The following is a 19,166-nucleotide window of genomic DNA, read 5'->3' as shown; positions in this document are numbered from 1 at the left end:
AACATTTTAAAACATCCGAAATGAAATACAAGCATTATAAATTGGAATGGAGACATTATCTCTCAAACCAAAAAAAACTCATGAATACTAATGGCGCCAAGGCTAAGCAGTACCGCAAATCATGTCATTTCAAATTTTCAGTATTTGATATCATATCCTTAACGAATAACATGACACTTTACTTGTCAAAAACACTGATTAGTTGGGTTTAATCACTGTTTTTAATCATTTACTGGTACTGGGTTATAATCACTGCCTCAATAATTCAAGAGTGTCACAGACTAGACTACTGGAGTAGTGTACGAGAAGCTTAGATGGATTGCAGGAAGAAGAAGAGGGAAGTGTCAAGCGTTTGTATATACAGTTGGTTGCTAAAGCCTAAAAGTGCATGATGCTGACCTCATGTTTACTATCACTTTTTTAAAAATAATTACTCCCTCTGTCTTTTTTTATTTGCTACAAGCACTTTTTCACAAAGACCAAGGAAAGAGTGGGGACCATTGACATAAATGGAATTAACAAAAAAGCAAATAGGTAAATTGTGGGACCTATGTATTATATATGGAAACATTTACAAAATCAAGAAGAGAGTGATGGCAAATTTGTAAATAAAGTGTGGGACCTATGTACTATATATGAAAATGTTTGCAAATGTAGCAAATAAATTGAAACACCCTTAAATGGCAAAATGCAGCAAATAAAAAAAGACGGAGGGAGTATTATTATTGTTGAATTGATTTGTCTTTCCAATAAATTTTCGAGATTGTGCTTGAATAAGTTAAAGTTTCTTCCTTTTCTACTTTGGTGGCAAAATTGCTGTTTAGCAATGATTAGACATTAGAATGTCATTATATACTCTCTTTTTTATACCTTCAAAGCACCTATTTTCTCAGAGGTGATGAAGTAACTGATAACACATAATTCATGAAAAGTTGGCTTATTTCTCATCTGGGTTTGTTTATTTTCCCTTTTTCTTGCATGGGTTTTTTTGCTTCAGTTTTATGAGTTCAGAAAAGAGCAATACTCTCTTGGGTTCTCTGATTTTTCTTTTTGTTTGTTTTTTTGGTGAATTTGATTTTGGTTTGCTTTGATTGCATGTGTTTCATAGCTGAAGTGAATTTGGATTTTGATTATAATGTTTATGACAGTTGATTGAAGAAGTTTGATTAACTACTTGAGGTGAAATATGAGTGCAGCAGTATTAGTTGCAATTGCTGCAACAGTTGGAGATTTGCTGTATGGATGGGATAATGCTACTATTGCTGGTAATTTGCTCATTAATTTCTACTATATTGCTCATTACTCATGCTATGTTTTTCTAGTAAATCTGCTCAATTTCGAACCCGATTTGCTTGATTATATTTCTGAAGTTTCTTACACTCTTAGATATCACATATGAAAACCCGAGTTCACTCATGGTACACCCGGGTGTACCATGAGCATGGTACACCCAGGGGTATTTTTGTAATAAATTAGAATTTCAAGTGCTCATTTGACACCAAATTTGCTCATATGGGCATTTTGCTCATTTACTCATTTGCTCATTTTGTAATAAAAATGTTTGCTCATTTTCTTAAATGAGTAGAAATGTTTGCTCTTTGTTCATTTGTTCATTTTGTTCATTTGCTCATTCGCTCATTTTGAGCATTTAGATAAAATGGTCTTAGGTGTACCATGAGCATGGTACACCCAGGTGTATTTTAAATATTCTCATGAAAACCCCTGCATAGAGATGAGATGCCAAAAGTAAAGAAAGACAAAGGCACAAATTAAATGATTATCTTCAGGCCTCTTGTTTTATGAGAAATTCTATTCATTGATTATAAAGTTACATAATTATCTGCTTATGTGACGTTGATTTATATGAGAAATTCATCTTCAGAGACTTATAAATCCTACTTAGAATCCTATGTTGGTTTCAGAAACATGGTTTACTGAGAACCATTTTTTTGGTTGGGTTTCTTTCCTGTGTTTTGCTCTAGGGGCTGTATTATATATTAAGAAAGAGTTCAACTTGGAGAGTTCTCCAACCTTGGAAGGGTTAATTGTGGCCACATCAATAATTGGAGCCACTCTTATTACAACATGTTCTGGACCGATTGCAGATCGTCTTGGTCGTCGCCCTATGATGATAATTTCCTCAGTTTGTTTCTTTGTTAGTGCCTTAATAATGTTGTGGTCTCCCAATGTTTATGTTTTACTCTTCGGTCGGCTATTAGATGGATTTGGAAGTGGTTTGGCAGTCACTCTTGGTCCTCTTTATATATCAGAGACCGCTCCAACTGATATAAGAGGCTCACTGAACACACTTCCTCAGTTTACTGGTTCTGGTGGAATGTTCCTCGCATACTGCATGGTTTTCGGGATGTCATTGATGGAAACACCTAGCTGGAGATTAATGCTTGGGATTCTTTTTGTTCCATCTACTGTTTATTTTCTATTAACTGTATTCTTCTTACCTGAGTCTCCTCGCTGGCTTGTTAGCAAAGGACGGATGAATGAGGCTAAAAAGGTTCTTCAATGGTTGCGAGGCAGGGAAGATGTCTTTGGTTAGTCTTCTGCTACTTTCCATCATTCTATGTGGTAAATTTTCTTGTCCAAGTCGTTTTGTTAGATTCATGCATTTGTATCGAAAAAAACGTATGCTCCTTTTCAATTTCATGCCGACTATCCTTGCAGAAGAAATTAAGCATGTTTGGGAAGAATAATCGGCGTAACAAAGGAGAGTTCAGTAAGATGAATTAGTTGCATATTGATAATGTTAAATCTTATAGAGATCAAAATTGATAGTAGGAGGATCATTTCGGAATACAGGTTGTTTAATTTTGTTTATTTGAAACTAAAGCAATAATGCAATTACCAATTTTTTTGAATGAACAGCTGAGATGGCTCTCCTTGTTGAGGGTCTTAGAGTTGGAGGTGATACATCAATAGAGGAATACTTGATTGAGCCAGATGCTGGACTCGCTGAGGATCAAGATCCGATGACTGTCAAAGATCAGGTTAGGCTGTATGGGTCCGAAGCAGGCTGCTCCTGGGTTGCCAGACCAGTCACTGGTCAGAGTATGCTGGGTATTGCATCTCGGCAGGGAAGCATGCAGAGTCCTAGTGTTCCTTTAATGGATCCCCTTGTAACTCTTTTTGGTAGTGTACATGAAAAGCTTCCAGAACAAGGAAGTATGCTTAGTGTCATATTCCCAACTTTTGGTAGTATGTTTAGTATGGGAGGGAAAGAGCCCAAAAATGAAGAGTGGGATGATGAAAATACTATTGGGGATGATGATGATTATGGTCATGACGATGAAGATTATGCAGGTGATGCTGATGAAGATGACAATTTACGTAGTTCACTTATATCTCGTCAGGATACAGGTCCAGACAAAGCCATGGTTGCTCCTACTTCAGGTAGCATGTTCAGCATGAAGCATAGTAGTTGGTTACAAGGAAGCGAAGCTAGTGGTATTGGTGGTGGTTGGCAGTTAGCTTGGAAATGGAGCGAGAGAGAAGGCTTGGATGGTACGAAGGAAGGAGGATTCAAAAGACTTTATCTACATCAGGAAGGTGATGCTGGATCTAAACGAGGCTCTGTTATTTCTCTTGCTGGTGGTGAGGTTATTGGCGACAATGAGTATGTGAAGGCTGCTGCACTAGTAAGTCAACCTGCCCTTTATTCGAGGGATTTCATGGATCGGGATAGTATTGGTCCAGCTATGGTTCACCCTTCCGAGGCTTCTGCAAAAAGGCCTAGTTGGAGGGATTTTTTAGAGCCTGGTGTCAGGCGTGCATTAGTTGTTGGTGTCGGACTTCAACTTCTTCAACAGGTAAAAGGGTCAAAACCTTTTCGAAAGTATGTTGATTACTAAACACTACCTTACCGTCTGAATGTACTAAGTGACGTTTTGTCATGAGACTCATGACTAATTCATTAATCTAAGTTATCTACACTATATAGCATGTGAAGGATGACAACTTGTTTTTGAAACTTTTCCCTTCGCTTTCTGCTTCATGTCTGCTTTCACCATCTTAGTCTCATACCCTCTTTTCCCTGCTAACTACTGATATGTGTCATTGTATGACTTGATCTATAATGTAGTTGGGGAATCATAAACTATATTGCTATCTTGAATTAGAGCTGTCTAATTAAGTTATTGTGATGGGTTAGCTAACTAAGAATCTACTTGCAAATTAGCTATCACAGAATGTTGTTTTAAGTTTTGTGGTGTTTCAAATTGACACCATCACATAATCTAAGCAGTTTCCTTGGAATAAGAGGATGTGCCTTGGCTCTGTTCTAAAGCTACCATAAACATATTATTTTTTTTCTTTTTTTTATTTGTAATTTTTGTACAGCTTTTGTGCGAACATATTCACAATTGACGTGCACATCCTCAGTGGATGTGCCTTCGTTCTGTTCTAAAGCTACCACAAACATATTTTTTTTCTTTTTTTTTGTAATTCTTATATAGCTTTTGTTCGGACATATTCACAATTGACGCGCACATCCTCAGCTGCTATACTGTATAAATCTGCCATCATTTCCTAGTTTCAAAATTTAAAGCTTTGCATGGACAATCAGCTATCAATGTACCATATTCATCTGTCTCCCATTCCCCATACAATGTTTGTTTCAAAACTGGTTTGTTTTTCTGTGCTGTGCACTTTTTGTATTTTATATGCTGATATATAAATGGGAAAAGGGGGATTTGAAGATGTGTACGGGAACACAAGCCCTCAATCTTATGACTTGGTCAATGCCCCATGTGATGTGCTGTGAACTTTATGGTTTATTGTGAATTGTACTTGAGCAGTTGAGCTTTTGGTTGTCTCATGAAACCTGTCATTTTTCTTGGTGCAGTTTGCTGGGATAAATGGCGTTCTGTATTATACTCCTCAAATACTAGAGCAAGCTGGGGTGGGTGATCTTCTTTCGCATATGGGTATAGGCGCTTCCTCTGCATTGTTACTCATCAGTGCACTCACAACTCTTTTGATGCTTCCTGCTATAGCTGTTGCAATGAGGCTTATGGATCTTTCTGGGAGAAGGTAATTACTTTCCAATCTGTATTCTGTTTACTAATTTATTTATTTTTCCTTGGTGTGCATCATGTTAATGTTATTGTTTCTTGGCAGGACTTTGCTACTAACCACAATTCCGGTGTTGTTCTTATCGCTCGTTGTCTTAATACTCGCAAATGTCATAAAGATGAACACCACTGTGTATGCAGTGGTCTCCACAGTCGCGGTAGTTCTCTACTTCTGCTTCTTTGTGATGGGGTTTGGGCCTATCCCAAATATCCTATGTGCAGAAATTTTCCCAACCAAGATTCGTGGAGTCTGTATTGCTATTTGTGCACTTACTTTCTGGATCTGTGATATCATAGTCACCTACACACTCCCTATGATGCTTAAAGCTGTTGGACTTGCTGGTCTCTTTGGCTTCTATGCTGTTGTGATTTTAATTGCATGGATATTTATATTTTTGAAGGTTCCTGAAACCAAGGGCATGCCCCTTGAGGTAATCACTGAGTTCTTTGCTCTCGGTGCAAGACAAGCAAGCCACTGATGACAAGAACTGAGTTTAAGTTTTTAATAGGTAATTATTGATCGATCATTTTATATAGTTCCTGATCCGTAAGAATCAAATTATATGATCCATCGTGATGAATTTTCTTGATGAGACCCGTTGAGGCCTCATTATTTCGAGATCAAATTTCTGCAGCCAGTTCGCGCTATGAGAGTTTGATCGTGTTATTTCTTCGTGATCCTTGTTCAAATTTCTGCAGCTAGTTTGTGGTATAAGAGTTTGATCATGGTCATTTAGTTTGGTGTACTAGTGTCTTTGGACGACCAGAAGTTGCAAACTGTTTTGGTGATATTTTGCTTGCTTGCTTGCTCAAGTACATTATTGTGCGTGGTGTTCGAGCATCAAGCCACTTCTACCATTGGTTTGAGATATCGACAGCAAGTTTTCGAGTTCATAAGTTGAGTTACTACTCCAAGACTTTTCTTTCATCTGAAATAAGTTCAAATTGCAAATGATTGTTCCACCATTTCCAGTTTGAGGTCTTGAGGGGGTATTGAAGTTTATGGTTTAGATGTATTGGAGTTCATAAGTTGAGTTAGTTTGTTCACAAGTTAGTTAGTAGCTTCATTAGTTAAGTTAATTGATTGTCTTGTAATATAAATATATAGTTTACCATTGTATTATTTTCACTACAACGTCATTGATAAAAAGATGTAGACATTAGTACATTACACATTTTTCTCTCCTTGCACAAAGCTTTCAAGCCATCAACGACGACTTATTTTCCACCTTTCTCTCCTAATTTCTTCTACTTCCTCCCTAAAATCTTAATTTTAACGTAAAAATATTTAACAATAGGCAAGTTACTACATCGCCTTCTTAGTTATGCAATAGGGTGACCTTCATCGCCCTATTTGCTTCGATGCACAAAGCCTATGTTATATATGGTATAAGTACGGCAACCTATGTGTTTAAAACTTGTTTAACATAACTAACTCACGCTTTGTCGTTCTCTTTGGCTCCTTGTACGATGTGTGTGTATAACAAAAAGGGTTTGAGATGCAATACTTGTATTTAGGGGTAAAAGTTATTCGGATAAAATTCAAAATTCAAACCAATTGAATCCGAATTAATAATTCGGTTCAGATTCGAACTGTGTTCGGGTTGCGTTTTTTAAAAAAAAAAAAGAGATTTCGGATCGGATTAGATTGAGGGTAATTGGATCCAAAAATCCAATATATTCGAATAGTATTATGCCTTGTATTAGATTGGGCTAAAGTGCTTAATTGATTTTTTTTTTTGAAAAAAACCTACTCCATAGCCCAATACACATAGCACTTCAGCCCTTCCTCTAAAACACTAACTGCACGTAATTCCTCATTTCCTAAATCAACTACGCTGCTGTTGTGCTTAATTTATTTCATTGAAAAACTAGAGTTTAAAAAAAACGAATTTTCGGATCGGATCAAATCTAGAGTATGAAAATTCGGACCGGGTCGGATTCAAACCCTAATTGGTTTGGATTCGGATTAAAAATTGAAATCCAAATTTTGTACAGATCGGATTGTATTAGGCTCTATTCGGAACCGCACACCGAACTTTTACCCCTACTTGTATTGACTCACTAGGGTCTTGTTTGGTTGAGCTTTTTTGGGGTCTGAAAACGGATTAGTAATCTAAATTCATTACTCTTAGTTCGGCTTGGATGATGGGTTAACCATTACCCTTACTTGAGGATAACCCAAACCCCTCAAAATGTTACCCTCCAAATTAGAGTAGTAACAAAATTCTTTATATTCCCTTACAAGTGATTAATTTCCATTGTTGAACCAAGCACTTGATAAAAGTAACAATTATTATTACCATTCCGTCCCTTTATTGGATTTCATCCCCTTTTCATTCCTTTATTTGAACCAAATGCCCCCTTACTGACCAATTAAGGATTGCGACTAGCACTCGCTACTAATTAATATAAACATGAGTGGAACATACATAGTGACTACGTGATAAGGAAACATGAGTCGAACATACAGTTACTACTGATTTAACGTGATAAGGAAACTCACCAAAGGCTTAGACCCTTAGGCGTGTGGATGTCTAATAGTAGCCTAGGAGGTTGCTTATGTTAGGAAATCCTATTTGTTTTCGGAATATATTTGTGGGCTGTACATAACTTGTGAGATTAATGAGATTGACCCAAAATTATCCTTCAGCTTTGTACCTAATTATCTATATTAATTGGCTATATATCCGAAGTAGAGTAGAATTTAGAATACTCATTAGCTTATAAACTAATGGTATATATATTACTGACATACTGTATTATAATCCAAGATCATATATTCTATACAGATTTCTCTATTCTCTAACCAAATACGTTAGTTCACCTAGTCCTACATTAGCAATTTAGCATGGCATCATGCGCAGCAATAGGATCATCAACAGAAACAAAGAGCAGTGAATGTAAGGTTTTAGAGTTAACCTTAAATCCAGGCAAAACCTTTAAACCTCCACTTTGGACCCGGATGCTTAGCCTTGGTAAACCAATCCTTACCTACTCTAAGGTGCGGGTCGAACCAACCGCCACGAGAGTCTTTACTCGAATCGACGAGCATGGTGAGTCGGACACAAATTGGAACCACAAGTTGTTCATCTCGGAAAAAAGCGGCTTGTTTTCTAACAAAAACTCCAAGGTAGTAATAAACATAGAAATATATGCTGTTGCTGTGGGGTTAATGAAAAAAGATCAGCTCATTGGGACCAACCGCTTGGAGATGAACGATGTCCCTACTAATAAGTCCGTCTGCTTTCGCAACCGAAAGGTTAAGCACGGGCTGATGCACGTAGGGTGGATCGACGAAGTAAAGATTAGAGTATGTGACAAATGCCCTCGTTGCTTGGCTAAAGAAGTCACCAAGAATTGCACTGAATGCTTGATTTGCTTAGAAGGATTTGAGTTAGATGGTGATCATGTGCAAGATAATTGGGTTTTGCAAGTATGTGGACATAAGTTTCATGGGGAATGCATGCTTTCTTGGTACAACATTCAGCGTAAACGCACTTGTCCTACTTGTCGCAGGGATGTGCATCCTTCTCAAATAATTAGCATTACTACATAATCAAGAAAGCGAACCAAAGTCTTAGTTCTTCTTTAGTTAGTTCGGGACTACTAGTCTTTTCTTTTGAGGGTTTTTTAAGTACTAATCTTTAATTTCCGTATTAGAATTAGTTTTTAAATGAAGATTAAAGAGTAGTTATATAGATAATTGAACTTTTGTGAGGGGTGTGTTGTGTGCATGGACGTATCGTTTATGGAGTGCTCAATGTAAAATAGTCTTTTTTTCGCTTGTAAATTAGTATTTTATTTTTATTGTTATTGTTATTGTTAGTATTCCCCTTCGTATTTGCATTACTATAATAATAAATTTTTTATATGAAGTTTGGAATTGATCTTTTACTCGTTATTATTTTCGTTGGTTATAATATATAATATTAAAACATATGAAGAGTCACTCTACTCCTTTACTCATTAGAGTGGTTTTACGCAATTGATTAGTCGAAATAAGAGTTGACTAAGATAATACACTAACATCACGATAATCAATATAGTGTTTTTATTGGTTTTTCGTAATTATCCATATATTTATCACACACACACATATGTATATATATGTTGATCTTAATACTTTTATTAATACGATTCGTTTACAAAATACATAACAAAATCGAGATGACTCGATCAGGAGTTACCCGAAGTTGAATTGACGTTCAATAGCGAATGGACTCGATGTTTCACAATGATCGAACTAAGGTCAATACTAATTCAACTTAAGTACATTTGACTTAATTCAACCGTACATGAAACCTAAACACGACCTGCGCAAACCCGGAAAAAAAATGTCAACGAGCGATCATACCCGAGAATGGATCGACTTGTAAATGGAACGCTCAGACTTGTCCGTCACCCGAGAATCCAATGTTTCAAATGTGTTCGACCCAGTTGAACAAAACCTAACCAATCATGACCGGGGAATTAATCAAAATCCTGACATGTCCGGATCTAACCTGGTTCGCCGTGGGTATACCCAGAACCTGTTTGAGAACATGTTTTGACACCACTATTTCTCACATATTATACTCAAATGAGCAAAATGTAAAATGTGCACATATAAACTACGCAAAAAATGAAGGGAAACACTTAACTTTATAAGGTGCTCCCAGGAACACTATTGAAGCTTTGCAATCAAGGTGACTAATCAGCAATACAATTTACAGCCTTGCTAAACTTTCCACAATATTCAACATGCTTCTTTCTCCTTAATCTCTTGTATTTCTTTCCTCACCAACTCTCTAACTTTTCCTCACACTAACTCCAAACTGAATAATTGTGCACTACCAATGTGTATCTCTCCACTAGGCCAATTCATCATAGACTTGCTAACTATATATACTCCTTACCTTAATGTAATGAAGATTATCTACTGCAAATATATTATCTTGTGGATAAAAGTTACTGAAATATGAAGGATTTATTGCTCTATTTCAAGGTGCTAACTGTCTACATAGAGATGTGCAAGAGCTCTTTAATTTATAATTACCGACATAAAATCCTAAGACATGCCATCTTGAGAACTTTCTTTGTGTCAAAAAAAGACTTCCTATCTGAACCTTGCTCCTACTATGCATTTCTAAGTTCAAAGAAACATAGTCTTTGTTGCTTGGGTTATTCTTGATATCATCCAACAAAAAAATGATTGTTATTCTCTAATGTTGAAGAAAAGATATTGAATTCAGTAATTAGCAAATGCGAGATATTATTGACTACAACGTTACAGATCATTCAAGTTTCTTTGTTAAGATTAATATTTACTTCCTCAATAGTAAATTGACTTCGTATTTATATCATTGCAAGTTGCAACATCATAAAAGCCCACAAAAGGAATTTTTAAAAGGGGGAAAAAGGGTAACGAAAATCCAAAATCAGAAATTAATTTGTTGAGTTTCAAAAAAAAATTAGAGCGAAGCATTTAAAATTCAACATTCAAATCAAAATTTACCAGTAAAGTGCGCGTAGTCAGAAAACGGCAATCAGTATAATTCGCTAAGGGAGCGTTTGGTTCACATAATTCTGGTATCAGGTATGGGTTTAGAATGAGCAAAACCCATACCTAGTGTTTGTTTTATTATTTGATAGATTTAAAACCCATACTTCAAACCCATAAGGTATGGGGTTTAAAAACCCAAGGGGGAAGGTGGGTTTGGCTCATACCAATACCTCTAGGTATTAAATAGAAGAAAAAATTTTATTCCCAAATAAAAACCAAACACATGGTATTAGGTATCAAGTTCCAAACCTATACCACCTTGATTTCATTCCTCATTCCAAACTCATACCACTATGTGAACCAAACGCCCCCTAAAAGTACATGTAAGCTATTTTCACTTGCACTACAACAAACTACCAATAAATTATATGTAACTTTCTGCGTTAAAAATCAAGTATAAATGGGTAATCATAAACTAATTTCACAAACAAAGAAACATTTTTCCAGACAATACTGATAGAAATCAAACTAAGATAAAATGTAAGAGATTCAAACATCAAATTCATAAACCTAATATCACAGAAATCCAAAGTCAGGATTTTCTTCATTACCATTTACTAAATCAAAACTCTAAGTAATTTAACTACCAGTTATCATCCTTCATCTCTAAAACTCAAACCTTAATCCTATCGACAAATTTACAAACCACAAATCCTAATTTTAACCATAAATAAACCCTAATTTCATCAATTTCACTTCTTAGTCTTCTTCATCGCTGTAGTTTTCTTCACCGCAGTCGCCTTTTTCGCCGGCGATTTGATACTCTTCATCTTCTTCGCCGGAGATTTGATGCTCTTTGGCTTCTTCGCCTTCGCCGGCGCAATCTTCTTCGCCGGAGATTTCGCGACCTTCACAGCAACTTTTACGGCGATTTTCTGCTTCTTCGCAGTTTTAGGTTTCGCTGAAACCACAGTTTTCGCTGGCTTTTTCGCTGCGACTTTTGGCTTTGGCTTTTCAGCAACAGGAGCAGTTACTGGAGACTTCTTCGATGTTCCAGAAGGAAGTTTGAAGGATTTCTTCACCATAACAAGTTTTCCAGAAGCAACACCTTTCTTCAATTGATTGAAGAGAAGCTTCTTGAAGTTTGAAGGAAGATCGCGAACTTTCTGCTGTTCTTCGATGTGTTTCGCGATTGCGTAGTGACTTGATCCTGTTCTCTCCTTGAGTGAAATCAGTGCTTCGGTTATCATCTGTAACATATTTCCAGAACATTCGTTAATTTCATAGCAATATTTCAAGCAAAAAATCTGAGGAAAACTTCAGAAAAACAACAGAATCTAACAAATTTTCAGTAAACTTTCAAAATCATATCAAAAACTCTGCAACAAATTTCCAAAAACATTCATTAATTTCATAGCAGTAGTTCACGCAAAATCTCCATATTCAGAAATCTAACTGAAACTAACAAATTTGTAGTAAACTTTTTAAAACTAAGATAAAATGATGAATAGCAACAAAATAAGATAAACTGAAGGAGAGAGAAAGTACATCGATGTAAGGAGGATGAGAGGAAGTAGACTTGGATGGTTTCTTCGTATTAGCAGAAGCTTTCTTCACTGATTTGGTAGCTTGAGCGACAGCCATGGCGTCAGAGATTGAAAATGCAAAGGAGAGAGAGAAAGAAAGATGGAGTTATTTTTGGAAAGAGTGCGAGAGGAGAGAGAATAGATAGGATAATGGGTAAAAAAAAGTGTGGGGATTAAAATGCCTTATATTGACTGACTAGAAGTGATGTGATTGGTGGAGACGAAAGCACACGGATCGCTGGTGTTAAAAGGATTGTGGATGGTTACCGTTAGATTAAAGAGGATTCGACGGTTGATATTGTGTTTGAGGAAGTGACACGGATCGTGGGAAGTTGGTTTTAGTTGTACTACTGTTTTTTTTTGTTGTTCTTGTTTTTCTTTTTTGTTTTAGTTGAGATGGGGTGGTTTTTGGTCATTTTGAATTGTCTGAATTTAATTTTTTTTTTTTTTTTTTTTTGAGGGGATGAATTTAATTTTATTTAACGTCAGTTTTGCGAGTACCGAAAGGCGAAAGGAAGCCTTGCGTAACGGATTTCTTTTTTTTATTAAACGAGGGTGGCCCACTCTGCAGCTGCCACGTGCCAATTGGAATTTTGATCATTAGGAGTAGTAGAAATAAAAATATGAGCATTACACAATATGGTGCAAGAAGGTGGCAAACGGGTTATATGGGTTGGGTGATAATCGAATCGGGTTAATTTTGTGATCGGGTTACGAACACGTGTTAATATCGGGTCCGTGAGATTTGGGTCATGCCGGGTTGGCCCTCAGGATAGATCGAGTCAGATTAATCGGGTTTTCAATCTCACAAATAAATAAAACACCTATAAGACTAATGAAAGTAAATTAAGTAATTAATGGACAGTGGCTAAATCATATAAAGTATTTCATGACAATATTTTTCTTAAATTTGTTTAAAAAGTAACTAATATGACCACTTTTCGGGTCGGGTTGTGATCGTCATTGACGGGCCAATTTCGTTCCGGGTGGGTTCGTGTTCTATTGGATTCGAGTTTGGATCTATTTAAATTCGGGTTGTGGTCGTCGGGTTATTTCGGGTCGTTATTTTCAGGAAAAAACGGGTTTCTAGTCATGTCACGGGTACAAATCTATTTTGCCTGCTATGAGTGCAACATAGAAAAGTGGCACGCAAATCAAGACATTGAGAAATTTCGGGACCACACTTAAAAAGGGATCACAAAACTTAATTAAAATAATCTACACTCATACCCAACGATTTTATCCCCAACACCCTCCACTAGCCACCATAACACTGCCACCACTTGTCATCATCGCCACTGTGGCCACTTTCCCCTTCCCCCACCCCTTCTCACCGCAAAATCTCCTTTCCCACCCCTGCACACCACAAAATCTCCTTCCCCTACCCATAGCCACCGGAAACTAGGGATGTTCATGGGTGATTAAACGTCCCGAAACAACATTTTAGTTCGGTAACCGAAAGTTTTGATTGGCTCTATTTGTGAACAGTAACCGTTTAGACCGGTTACCATTTTAGGGGATAACCGTTTTTCAATTTGGTTTGTCTATTAATCATTAACTGTTATCTAAGTTATAATATTATATTTTACTTAATGTACATATGTATTTTCAATTTTTTTGTGCATATATTATAATATTATATATATACTCTAATATAAAATGTATTATAAAGTGAATAATAAATCCATTGAAAAACATACTTAATACTAAGAATTCACTCTGTTCCTAATCATAGTGTTTATATTAGTACTAGAACTCCAAATAATTACATACTTCCTCTAATTGTTGTAACTTATTCGCAACAAATATTAGAATTAATGTAATTGTTTCAAAATCTTTCCCAACAATTAAATAGAGAAAAAAAAAATCGATATTTTGGTTAAACGTTCATTCAAAAACCATGCCTGCAACCGTATCATTTAACTGTCAATTTTATCGTTTCAATAACCATATCGTCAAAACATTTTTTATCGGTACGGTAACCATCCCTTCAAACTGATTTTTCGGTTTCGAATTTTATGAATATCCCTACAGAAAAGCACCCCCTTTCCCCTCCCCTGCACAGCCCAACCACCACCAATAATTACCAACAACCACTGTCAACCACAATGTACACATCAGCAACGCATCAACCACCACCACCATCACTGGCATCTTCAACCTCTCCCCACCACCATCGTCGTAGCAACACACTAGTCACCACATTCGAAAGTTTGGAATCGAAACCCTAACTTTTGTTTCACTAACACACCTCACGTGTCATCAAGAAAATAGAATGCTGTCAGATCTAACGTGACCGTCGGATTTTCGAAATCGAATTGCCACACCTTTCTCATCGATCTCCAGTTCTACAAAAATGCGTTCCATAACAATGTGACAAAGGAAATTATGAATGCTACAAATTGGTGTAATATCGCGAAAATTTAAACTTGCTTAAATTAAATAATAATAATTAGTGGTTAATATTTTTCTTTAATCATAAGTTATGACTGAAATTTTCTTACTCTATATCCAAGTAAAGGATAATTAGTTCGTTAAGTAAATATATGTTGTATGTGTGGCAAGAGTTATAAATTATGTTAGATTAAATAATTACATTAGTTGAAGTAAAAAAAAAAATAATAAATAAATTAATTACTAAAGTACTTCTAATCCAATGTTGGCACAAATTGATAGTATTGAAGAAAAAGAAAAAGAAAGGAAAAATCAAAATAGAAATATTGTTTCACTCCATCTTCATTTTTCTTCACAAAAAAAAAAACCAACAATGGAGTTTAACACCATTTTTATGCACAATAAAAACTCTTCTTCAATTAAAAACTTCAATCCAAACCAAACTCTCCCAAAATTCAATTTTCATCAAATCAACCCACCCAATTCACAAAAATTAAACCCCAACAATGGCTATAAGTAGTCATGGTTGCTCCACCATTATCATCCACTCAACATTCACAACTCCACTTAAACATCTCGCCGGAAATCTACCACCCTCATCGAAAAGCTCCACCAAAATCACCCCCCAAACCTTTGTTTTTTTCGATGTTATTTCACTAGGATCACTACAAGAGGGGGGGGGTGAATTGTAGTGTGGAACTTATTGCCCAAATAATGCGGAATTTAAAACATAAGCAACAAGGAACTGAAAGTGCAAGAGAGATTTTTACGTGGAAACGTCTTGTCTCAATACAAGAAGAAAAACAAGTGGTTTAACATAGGATTTAAACTCTTCACTATAATATGAATCTCCTATGATTCAACCTATTACATACGCAAGTTCCACTTGGAACTCCAACTCTCTCACAATCTCCACTCTATACTCTAGACTTAACTCTAAGTCTTTCAAGAGTTCCCACAACTTTACTCAAACCCTTCACCCATAGATAGAGTTCACCCTAAGTCTCCACATACACAACAAGAACTTACTCAAGTTCCTAACTCGAACTTGATACAAGAATTCACTCAAACCCTTTACCAAGTTCCCATTACAAGAGTTCACTCAAACCCTTTAACCCCAAACTCAAATACAGACGCTTGATAATTTGGTTTAACTCTAGTATATAGCAGCTGAATAACTGTAAAGGAACATGGCACTCGTATGAACTTGGAACTCACAGGAACGGACTCAACCAAGGAATAGAAAATATAATTCTTTTGTAACGTTATTCCTTAAGTCAAACCTTATGGAATGACATAAGTCAGACACTATGGAAAGACACTAGTCAGACAATTTGAAACTCAATGGAACTCGTATATTTATAACAGTCTTTTAGAATGAACGTGAGATTAATCATGCATGTGTTAGTGGTTAAACCATTATCCCATGATGTTCCTTACCCGTAGGAACACGTTCCTCAATCATTCCATGATCTCCATGATCAATCATCCCATGATCTCCAAGTCACTGTTAAACGTGGGAGAGAATTAAGTTACAGGTCCTTAATTTTAGCAACCACTTTAAGCATTAATTTGAAATCCGATTTAATTAAAAACATTTCAATTAATAAAACCAAAATAAAATTCTTTTACTAAAAATATCATCTTTAAAATATTTCCATAATAACCGGAAAAAAAAAATTATTATCTTTGGAAAAATAAAATCTTTTCCTTAAAAAGATTTTCCTTAAAATCATATTTTTCCTTAAATAAAACGGTTACCTATATTTTAGACATAATTTACTCAACTGACATAAATGTACCGTTGTAATGCTTCATCTTAAGTCTAGTTCCTTTTAATAGTTAGTTCATTTAACTTAGGTGAATAGACTAGCACGTCTGTTCCTCTTAGGAACAGACGGACAATTTCTTTAACAACACTCATTATATGTATTATAGATCTAGGCTTTTTATTTCCAAAAACTGAAAAGATAAAATTAAATTAATTAAAATCATATTCCTAAAGAAACCTTTTTTTATTTAAAACTTATCTTTTATTTTAAAACTAAAACTTATCTTTTATTTTAAAATTAAAACTTATCTTTTATTTTAAAACTATAACTTATCTTTTATTTCAAAACTAAAACTAATCCTAAAACAACCAATGCATATTATATATAAATAATTAACCAAGTAGAGATTTATAAAGAAACAAACTCTAAATAAATTCTTATAGATAATATGCATCAGATTTATTGACTCTTAAATACTTTTGACTCTAAGTTCCACAAGTTCCTTTGCCCTTACGAGTTCCTTTAGACCTTGTTCCATTACCTTTCACGTTTCCACATACTTACATGAATCCTAGAAAATAAACTCATATTTTTTTGCCTTCGTGCTCCATGTTGCTCCAACTCAAGAACTGCATGTTGATAGCTCCACCTTTGGAATTTCAGTGTGCTAGTTCCTTTAAGAAACTTCGCACTCATAGTTCCTGCTCAGGAACTTCTTGTTTCAACTCTGAAACGTTATATATTGCTGCTCCCACTCAGGGACTGCTCCAGAACTTCATATTCAATGTTCCTCATAGGACATATCTATTAGGAACCGCTCTATTTGTGTTCCTTATAGGAACTTCACTTGCTGGAAAACCTTCATGATGTGATATATTCAACCTTTGATGATTTATTTCATGTTAATGTAATATGCACATCTCAAACACACATGTTAGTTAGATAATCATCATTTGTTTACAATCATCAAAACACTACATGACTCAACAATTTTTCCCTTTTTGATGATGACAAACAAATGATGCTTATCACGGATTAAGCAGTAAACGATGTACTTTAAACCCCCATAATGAACAAGTCATGCATGTATATGAAGGAAATATCAACATAAATAAACACATCATACAAAGAACATTTATCATAGAAAGATATAGACTTAATTATATATATTTGACCATAAGCATCATACATATTCTTCCCCCTTTTGTCATTATCGAAAAGGACCATCTTACACACATTTATTTTAGGTAAATCATATACACATAATTTTATATGCTACACTTACCACCATCATGATTAAACACTTGTTAGTCCCAAAAGCCTCAAGAATCTCAGTTTTCTAACTTAAGATGCATGTGCTACACAAATTTCCAACTCACAATCCAAAGACCCAACTTAAAAAACCATCGAAGGAACTTGACAAGTAGGAAAATAAAAGTCAAGCAAAAATCAATTTTGAAAGTCAAGAATGGATTGAGAGATAGGACATAGTAATATCCGACTCAAAGAAATATGAAAAAAGTTTGTGGAAAATTTTGAGTTGAAGGAACTTGAGATATATTGTGTGCTCTATGATTTAGACTTATAATAAGAGTAGGCCTGTCAATCAGGTCGGGTTGGGTCGTGTTCGTGTTCGGGTTAAGTAAAATCGGGTTAAGAACCCCTAACCTGAACCTGATCTGTTTTATATTTTCAGGTCAACTTTACCAACCCTAACCTGATCTGAAAATTATCGGGTCAACCTGACCTGATCCGTTTGTGTAATACTCCGTATTTTTAGTAAGTTATTAGTTATATCTTTTTAAAAGGTTTTATATACTAAAAAGGCTTTTATTAATTATAAAGGTTTCAAATAGGCCTTTGTATTAATTTATGGGGTTTTCAAATAAATTCTAGCCCAAATTATATACTGGGCCTAAGTTTATAACTTGTAATCCAAGTAGTTAGAAGATATTTTTAGAAGGAATTTCGAAAAGGATTAAAAAAAAAAAGAAAAAGAAAAAAGGAAGTCTTTAAATGACGTGAAGGAACTCACGCCAGTGAGTTACCTTGTTCCAAGGTTGTTTCTTTTTATTATCTTATCTTTTGGGTTAATTTGTTAATTGGTTTATTTTATCTTTTGGTTAAATTAGCATCTAGACTATTTATCTTGCGGAATATTCCTCTATTCTACCTATATTATCATAAAAGATATTTTATCCTAGCTAAAATTAATTATCTTTCTCAAAAATCTATCTTTTAGTTCCTATTCCTATTCTTATCCTATTTACCCCAACTAGTATAAATAGGGGTCTCCACCCACCATATTCTTCACACCAAATTTGAGGAATAAATCTCTTTTCTCAAGTTTAAACTCTCTCTCCCTCTTAGCCTACCTTCTCTATTTTTCTCCCTAGTAATTATTATTTTTAAAGGTGCGTGTATATGTAGATTTCTATATATTATTCTGCATACCTAGTATCATGTTTATAGGGTTATTATTGTGGATTAAAAGACATGTTTTTATGAGTTTTATTATTAACTTTAATTTATGAGTTTTGATGAATGCGTTAAATTTATAAACTTACCATAAGCATGTTAGTAGTTCTTGCTATTAGTCTAATGTTATATTACGTAACCGTTTTTTTTTTTAAGGATCTAGTAGTACATCTTTTTGGACTTTGAAACCTGTTATTATTCTAAAAGTTAGATCATGTAATTGATCTTTAAAACTTATTAAGGCACACTTGTCTTAGTTACCTGCTCATGAAACTTTGTGAAATTCCATGCGTCGATATAGCATAGTAGTACAACATTATAGTGCTCAGATTACATTGTTAGTTTGACTTATGATCTCATCAATTTA

The 19,166-nt window shown here is 35.1% G+C and overlaps 2 protein-coding genes across 3 annotated transcripts in view; one reads left to right on the top strand and one right to left on the bottom strand.

Annotated features, from left to right (window-relative positions):
• Positions 1-794: 794 nt before the first annotated feature.
• Positions 795-6,257, top strand: LOC104894149 (monosaccharide-sensing protein 2). 2 transcript variants are annotated; one of them, XM_010680330.3, is made up of 7 exons: positions 795-952; positions 1,149-1,265; positions 1,983-2,549; positions 2,881-3,821; positions 4,856-5,043; positions 5,131-5,593; positions 5,835-6,257. In XM_010680330.3, the coding sequence occupies exons 2-6, from the start codon at positions 1,187-1,189 to the stop codon at positions 5,561-5,563; spliced, it is 2,208 nt and encodes a 735-aa protein (XP_010678632.1). In that variant the 5' UTR covers positions 795-952; positions 1,149-1,186; the 3' UTR covers positions 5,564-5,593; positions 5,835-6,257. The 2 variants fall into 2 exon arrangements, with proteins under 2 accessions (XP_010678632.1, XP_010678631.1); XM_010680329.3 differs by having other exon boundaries at positions 5,131-6,257.
• Positions 6,258-11,083: 4,826 nt separating this feature from the next.
• Positions 11,084-19,166, bottom strand: part of LOC104894148 (histone H1) — a 49,166-nt gene continuing 41,083 nt past the window's right edge. Inside the window, exons 2-3 of the mRNA XM_010680328.4 lie at positions 12,118-12,246; positions 11,084-11,819 (exon numbers count right to left, since the gene is read on the bottom strand). Coding sequence (XP_010678630.2) covers positions 11,322-11,819; positions 12,118-12,213 — 594 coding nt within the window. The 5' untranslated portion in view covers positions 12,214-12,246 and the 3' untranslated portion in view covers positions 11,084-11,321. The remainder of the gene's footprint in view (positions 11,820-12,117; positions 12,247-19,166) is intronic.

This window comes from Beta vulgaris, chromosome 5, assembly GCF_026745355.1.
Source record: "Beta vulgaris subsp. vulgaris cultivar EL10 chromosome 5, EL10.2, whole genome shotgun sequence".
Classification (NCBI taxonomy): Eukaryota; Viridiplantae; Streptophyta; class Magnoliopsida; order Caryophyllales; family Amaranthaceae; genus Beta; species Beta vulgaris.
The sequence above is the reverse complement of the archived record's forward strand: the minus strand, read 5'-3'. Positions and strand labels throughout refer to the sequence as shown.

What these genes read in the sequence shown, in the direction of transcription:
- LOC104894149 (XM_010680330.3), top strand. Translation starts at nt 1,187, where the DNA reads ATGAGTGCAGCAGTATTAGTTGCAATTGCTGCAACAGTTGGAGATTTG. An exon ending in AGGCAGGGAAGATGTCTTTG is followed by an intron (nt 2,550 to 2,880) that starts GTTAGTCTTCTG and finishes TTGAATGAACAG; the next exon opens with CTGAGATGGCTCTCCTTGTT. An exon ending in GACTTCAACTTCTTCAACAG is followed by an intron (nt 3,822 to 4,855) that starts GTAAAAGGGTCA and finishes TTCTTGGTGCAG; the next exon opens with TTTGCTGGGATAAATGGCGT.